Here is a 6,182-nt window from a genome sequence, read left to right as displayed (position 1 = left end):
TTCCAGGCCGGAAAAACTCAAATTTCCGGCATAGTGACACGGTGTGCGAGCCACCCAGGAGCCAAACAAATGCATTTACAATTTTTTCACATTTTCGTGCTCATTCTGTTCGTGTGCGGGACTCAAACCTAGAACAAGTCCAGAAGCAGCCATGGGTGATGGGGTAGGGCACCTCAACGAGGCCCTGGAATCTGTCACAACGGAACGAGTGGGCGTTCTCTCACACACTCCCACAGACCCAAGTCAATTTTTGAATTTGTTTAGGTTTAGCACGTGCTACGAGGTCGTACCTTTGATACAACATCCAGTGCTGGGACCTCCACAGCAAGCCATTTCCACAGCGCTGCACACCAAATCCAGGATACCCTCAGAAACCGGCAAAGACTACCACTCACGTTTCACTACTGCCTAGTACTGAATCCTACCTGACCTCTTGACACGACTCAAACTTGCCAAAGTCACTAAATCAACGTCAACTACAATAATCAAGCCACATATCTGCAACGTCACGAGGGTGCTGGCAAAAGTCCTGCTGCAATACCTGGCTCAAAAACCTGATTTTTTGGACTTGGAGCAAAATTCTGCACACTTTCACGTGTTTCCATGATACGACAAGTTGCGCACGGTCTGCTCACATTCAAATACAGTGCTGCCAACAAATGACAGCGTGCAACAAAAAATCTTTCCTTGCAAGGGCACATTTTCGGCCATAACTCTTGAACGGCCGGTCAGATCGGGACACAATTTTCAGAGAATTTGCAGCTATTCATGCTCTTTCAACTGACGTAGCACTCAATATGAATTTACAAATTCGATTTTTCAGCGAATTTTTGGGTAGTCTGCCACCTTAAAAGGGGAACTGTCACTATAATTTTGCTTTGTCTTATCTTGTAGTTCTTTGGTTCCTGATCACCATGGTGTTATTCGTTTTTCTCTGCGATGACTGGAAGTGGGTGAAAACTTGAAAAGAAGGTGCCCAAAATAGTCCCGAAGTACCGAGTGACGTCACGCCGGACTTGACCTCCACGCGTACACTCACTAGTCCGCAGGCCAGGGTTGAAATTTTTCGAGATAAAAAAATCTCGCTCCCGCTCAGGGGGGACCAAGTTTGGTTGTGGCGAACCGAAAGAGGACCCCTCGGGCTACTCGAAACTACTTTTGGGTATCCCCGGAGCTGGGGCTTTCGTGCGGAGTAAGCCCTTTTGGTTCCAATTTTCGGAACGACCCCAAGTGCGCAGTTGTCGTCTCCTGCAATTTTGAGTACGCGGAGAGCCTGCTCAAATTTGAATTTCGCTTTCACGTGGCGCGGCACGTGGGGCGGCACTGCAGAACTAGAAGAAATTGAAGCAGTCGGATACAACAAAGAAAGCCGAAAAGGGCTTACTCTACACGACCAACCGATCCATGGCGACTGTTTCGGGTAGCCCAAGGAGTGCTCCTTCATCCTTGGGCAACCATACATGTCTCCCTTCGACTGAGCACGCAGGTTAGGGAAACGATAATGTTTTACTGCGCCAGATGAAGGAATCGTCGAGATAGAGAAGTTTTGGTGACTGACATAATTATAAGCATAAATTATATCTCCCAGAGGCGATGGCCTGTCGAGGGATAGAGATATGATATGGACACTGGAGTATGGAATCAGTTGATCCGAAACCCCGCCGGAACACTCGGCAATCTGTGCAGGCCCCAATTGTCGAGCCAGGCCGTCAAACCTGCATTTTCTGCGGCTCTTTGAAAAAGAAGATTCCAGGCAAAAGCACTAAGCAAACAACGTCGCTCTTGCAATCCGAGGATGGCGAGCAAACCCTTCGTGCCGCTGCCGAGATCAGGCAGGACGACAAGATCTTGATAGCAATAGGCTCGAGTTGCTTGATAGCACGCGAAGCGTACTATCATAAGTATTGCTACCGAGAATATACTCGGGCCAAAACACTTGCTAGGCTGCAAGATCAGGGCGAGAGCGCAGCCACTTGTGCGCCTGTTGCCAGTGCGGGCACCGAGATTGATAAAGATTTTTTTACTGAAGTAGAAACGCTGCTGTTTGTGGAATGTTTGGTTCGGACCGTCAGTGACCTGACTCGATTGTTCAATCAAGTGTCCATAGAAGGGACAGCGCTAGCGAGAAACGAAAGAGTCAAGGGACTACTAATGGATAAGTATGGCGAGTCCATAACGTTCTCTCGTCCCCGCGCACGGAATAAATCCGAGTTGGTTTACGCCACGGAACGTGCACCAGTGATAATAAAAGCACGACTGTATGACAGGGACGCTGCGAGCGAAAGCGAGAGTGAGGAATCTGGTGACAGTCCTAGTGCTAGCGCCTGTGAGAGCCAAGAGGGTATCGCTAGTACCACTACCAGTAGGTCTACCAACTATGGAACAAGAGCACCCAGACGCCCCGCTGAAGTGGATGTGCACCAGACTGTTATTATGCAGGACAGCATACGTCTGGTATACCATTCGGCTAGGCTCCTGCGGAATGCCTGTCAGCAACAGGCAGAGAGTTTCGACACTACAAGCACAAGTCCTGGCAGCAGCACTGGTATGATTTCAGTGAAGCAAGCTGAGCAGTGCATTCCTGCCCTGCTCCACAATTTCCTTGTGTGGTTTTTGAGCTCAGGCCAGCATGACAATATACCAGCAGCATCCAGCAAGCTTGAAGTTGATTCCACGCTCAACCGCTGTGTGATGTCCTTTGCACAGGACCTAGTGTTCCAGTGCACAACTATCGTGCCACCAAAGCATGTTGCTCTTGGTTTGGCTGTACACCATCTGTACAGAAGTGAACGACTTGTGACCATACTGAACAGATTTGGCCACAGCATTGCGTACGCCCAGGTGCTGGAGAGAGAGACACGGAACCGGTGTAAAGACTCGCTACATCCTGATGAATGCTATCAGCGAGAAGTTGGGCCAAGCTGTTTGTGATGCTCTACCTGGCTTTCATGCTTTTACGGGCTGTGACACAACAAGTGCCTTTGCAGGCAGAGGCAAGAAAGGTGCCTTCAAGCTTCTGTGCAACAACTCCCCGGAGAGTGCAGCTGCCCGCTTGGCCTTCAGTACTTTGGGTGCAGCTTTTACACCACTTGCCACCGATGTCATCGACGCCCTAGAGAAGTTTGTCTGCATCATGTACAACACCACGTGTTCCCGGGTCAATGATGCCAGGTACCAGCTGTTTTGCACAAGGAGTCTGCAATCCAACCAACTGCCACCCTGCAATGACGCCCTTCTAAAGCACTGCTGCCGCTCCAATTACCAAGCTGGTATTTGGAAGCGATGCCTCTTGTCACATGTGGATGCACCATCACCGAATGAGAAAGAACAAGGTGAGAGCAGCAATAGTAAAGTACACCTAAGTAAGAGAATGGCAGAATGTATTTCAGTATGTATCTTGTCTGTGTTGGTGTTGAATAAGAAAGTGCAGCAGGCTTTAATACTTATGTACCTGTAAGAGTACCCGCTGTGATAAATCTGCTAAGAAGATGTTGTATAGAACCAGTGTACTTGATATCTCTGTATGTAATGGAGTTTGAACATTTTTTCCTGTCGCTGTGATTCTTCTCTTCATATTACAGGCTGGCACCTAGAAAGCAATGGGACATTGGCAGTTGACTGGTTAAGCCTGCCACCTGCTCCAAAGTCAATCCTAGAGTTCCTCCGGTGCGGGTGCAAAACTGGTTGCAGCAGTGGCAACTGTTCGTGCCGCCGGCATATGCTGTTGTGTACAGATGCTTGCACCTGTCGGCACCACTCTTCAGTAGTATGCACAAACTACCCAGAGCAGCATGCAGCATTGCCTACGACCCAACACATCTCACCTGAAACTGATTTGTAAGTAGTCATTGATATCTTGTTTTGTTTTAAAATAATGCCGTCAATGAATGCTTCACGTGAGAGATATTTATGATAGTAACTGTTTATACCATTGGTGTACATGGCTGGTCAAATCCTTTTAAGTAATGTGAACTTGAATTCAATACTTACAAAGCGTTATATTCTCGTATGTGTGTTATAGGGTCTGCAGTGACACAGCTCATGACTGATAGCAGCCAGCCAACCGTAAGGATTCGGGACTGACAAACTTGTAAGCAATCACTAGTTGCCGTTATCTCTGTGCTGTATTAACTTCCAAGTCTTTAAGCATGAGAGATGCGCTGCTAATGAGCACCTGTCCATACTGACTATACTTGGCCATGTATGTAGATCCGTCACGCGGCTTGCTGCTAACGGGACACAATCATTGTGCGATGGTCTTTTTTCTTTCTTTCTATCTTTTTCAGGTTGAGCAATCATGTGCATGATGGATAGCAGCCAGCTCTAGAGTGTCCCACCACCTCTGGGATATCTTGCAACAAATCTTATGACAGATCTGTGTCAGCATCAGTGGATGCCGGAACTGTCTTTCTTTGGCCGACAACCGCATCCCGCAGCACGGGTGATAGCACATCTTCTTCTTATCATATTATCTACATGACTGTAATATTGTCATTATAATTTAACCTGTACCTTCATTTTAAATTGTTTCCAGAGGACCTATGATCTTCTTACTGGAGCTCCTATACCAGAAAAGTTAGGCATGAAATATGATCGGAATGTCCGGAGACCCATGAAAGCGTGACAGTAATAGTAACTTTACAGATTATGCCAGTACTAAGACTTTATTATTATAATCAGAGACTTCATGCTAGGAAATAATAAATTATCCTTCTAGTGTACTTGTCCTATTTCCTATTTTGTGCAGGCTCCTTGTTGTATAATATGTTCTCAAATGTGACATACATTATTACAATGTATTACTATTGTGAAATGACCCAAAGGCAGTATGCCTATCGAGGGGTTCATTTGATTGAAAGAACAGTACTACTACTAGTATGTGGGGCTTGATGAGGAGAGAAACGCGGAAAATGAACTGCAAGGTGTAGTGGCGGAATTCCGTTGATTGCATAAGCATGGTTAGTGTATATTGCATTCCGTGTATTGACGCTATTGTGTTCTATTCTAAGAAATGCTATTGAGGTAGTAAAACACCTCCGATCATCATGAAAATGTGTACACAGCTAGGTCTGGGCCTTGGCTACTTCATTCCAAAGCAACACTGTTGGTATTTAATCTGCAAGATACCTAAATTGGGAATTATCACTTTGGTTGCTATGGTAACACTCTTCAAGAAGTATTTCGTTGATTTGGTCAACAAAGCCCCATGTTTCTGGGTCAAGTGACACAGATCCTGAAAGCTCTATGTATTCTCTATCATTTGCACATGTCAAACCTTGGTCCCCCTCGAACGGGAACGAAAAGTCACTTTTTTGCACCTTGGCCTGTGGACTACACTGTCAAAAACGAAGTCCAGCCCGTGTGGTCGATCGAGTCAACTGTTCGATGTACGGTGCACGCTTGGCTTCTGAACTCGGACACTCGATATACGTACGTTGTACACAATGAGAGCGCCAAAAGGGACAAAATAAACAAAAGTCGACAGCAGTTTGTCGCACTGGTACTTCCTCTACGAAGCTCCAGCTCTTTGTTTTATTTGTTAACGAAGGAGTGGAAGGATGTTTGTTTGCTGTTAGTGTGACACACATACCAATTCAATTGCATTTGATTACACTTCTTGCAAATCTGTCTTAAATTCTAAATGCTCCCTAGAGTCACTAGCCTATCGTCGTCAAATCATCAGTCTCACTACTTTTCACAGATATGTTTTCCATCATCGTGATTACCTTGCTGATTTCCATTTCAAGATTACGAATAGTGAGCGACGACCAAATAAAATCATTCTTCCCAAATTTAAATCATTGTCTAAGTCTCTCTTCATGTTCCGAACTGCTATTCTATGGAACTGCTTACCCCCCAGTCTAACATCGGAAGCCTCGCTCTATAAGTTCAAAGCTGGCCTCAGGAAATTTACAGCTGACCATGCTTATGCAATCAACGGAATTCCGCCACCTTGCAGTTGATTTTTCCCATTTCTCTCCTCATTAATCCCTACTTGTCTTTGTACATACATCTACATCTACTGTTCTTTCAATCAAATGAACCCCTCGATAGGCACATTGCCTTTGGGTCATTTCATAATAATAATAATAATAAATACTTCGTGCAGTAGTTTGGAGGCGTTGGGAAAACAGTTTCGTAATAAGTATTCGCAAGCAACGACGCAAATCCACACAATTCAG

General features: G+C 45.7%; 1 protein-coding gene across 1 annotated transcript; it reads left to right on the top strand.

Annotated features, from left to right (window-relative positions):
* Positions 1-1,071: 1,071 nt before the first annotated feature.
* LOC135823456 (uncharacterized) lies at positions 1,072-4,876 on the top strand. Its single transcript, XM_065336305.1, has 4 exons — positions 1,072-3,332; positions 3,582-3,837; positions 4,022-4,090; positions 4,287-4,876. The coding sequence occupies exons 1-3, from the start codon at positions 2,891-2,893 to the stop codon at positions 4,047-4,049; spliced, it is 726 nt and encodes a 241-aa protein (XP_065192377.1). The 5' UTR covers positions 1,072-2,890; the 3' UTR covers positions 4,050-4,090; positions 4,287-4,876.
* Positions 4,877-6,182: the final 1,306 nt, after the last annotated feature.

The sequence above is a fragment of the Sycon ciliatum genome, chromosome 8, assembly GCF_964019385.1.
Source record: "Sycon ciliatum chromosome 8, ocSycCili1.1, whole genome shotgun sequence".
Lineage (NCBI taxonomy): Eukaryota > Metazoa > Porifera > Calcarea > Leucosolenida > Sycettidae > Sycon > Sycon ciliatum.
The sequence above is the reverse complement of the archived record's forward strand: the minus strand, read 5'-3'. Positions and strand labels throughout refer to the sequence as shown.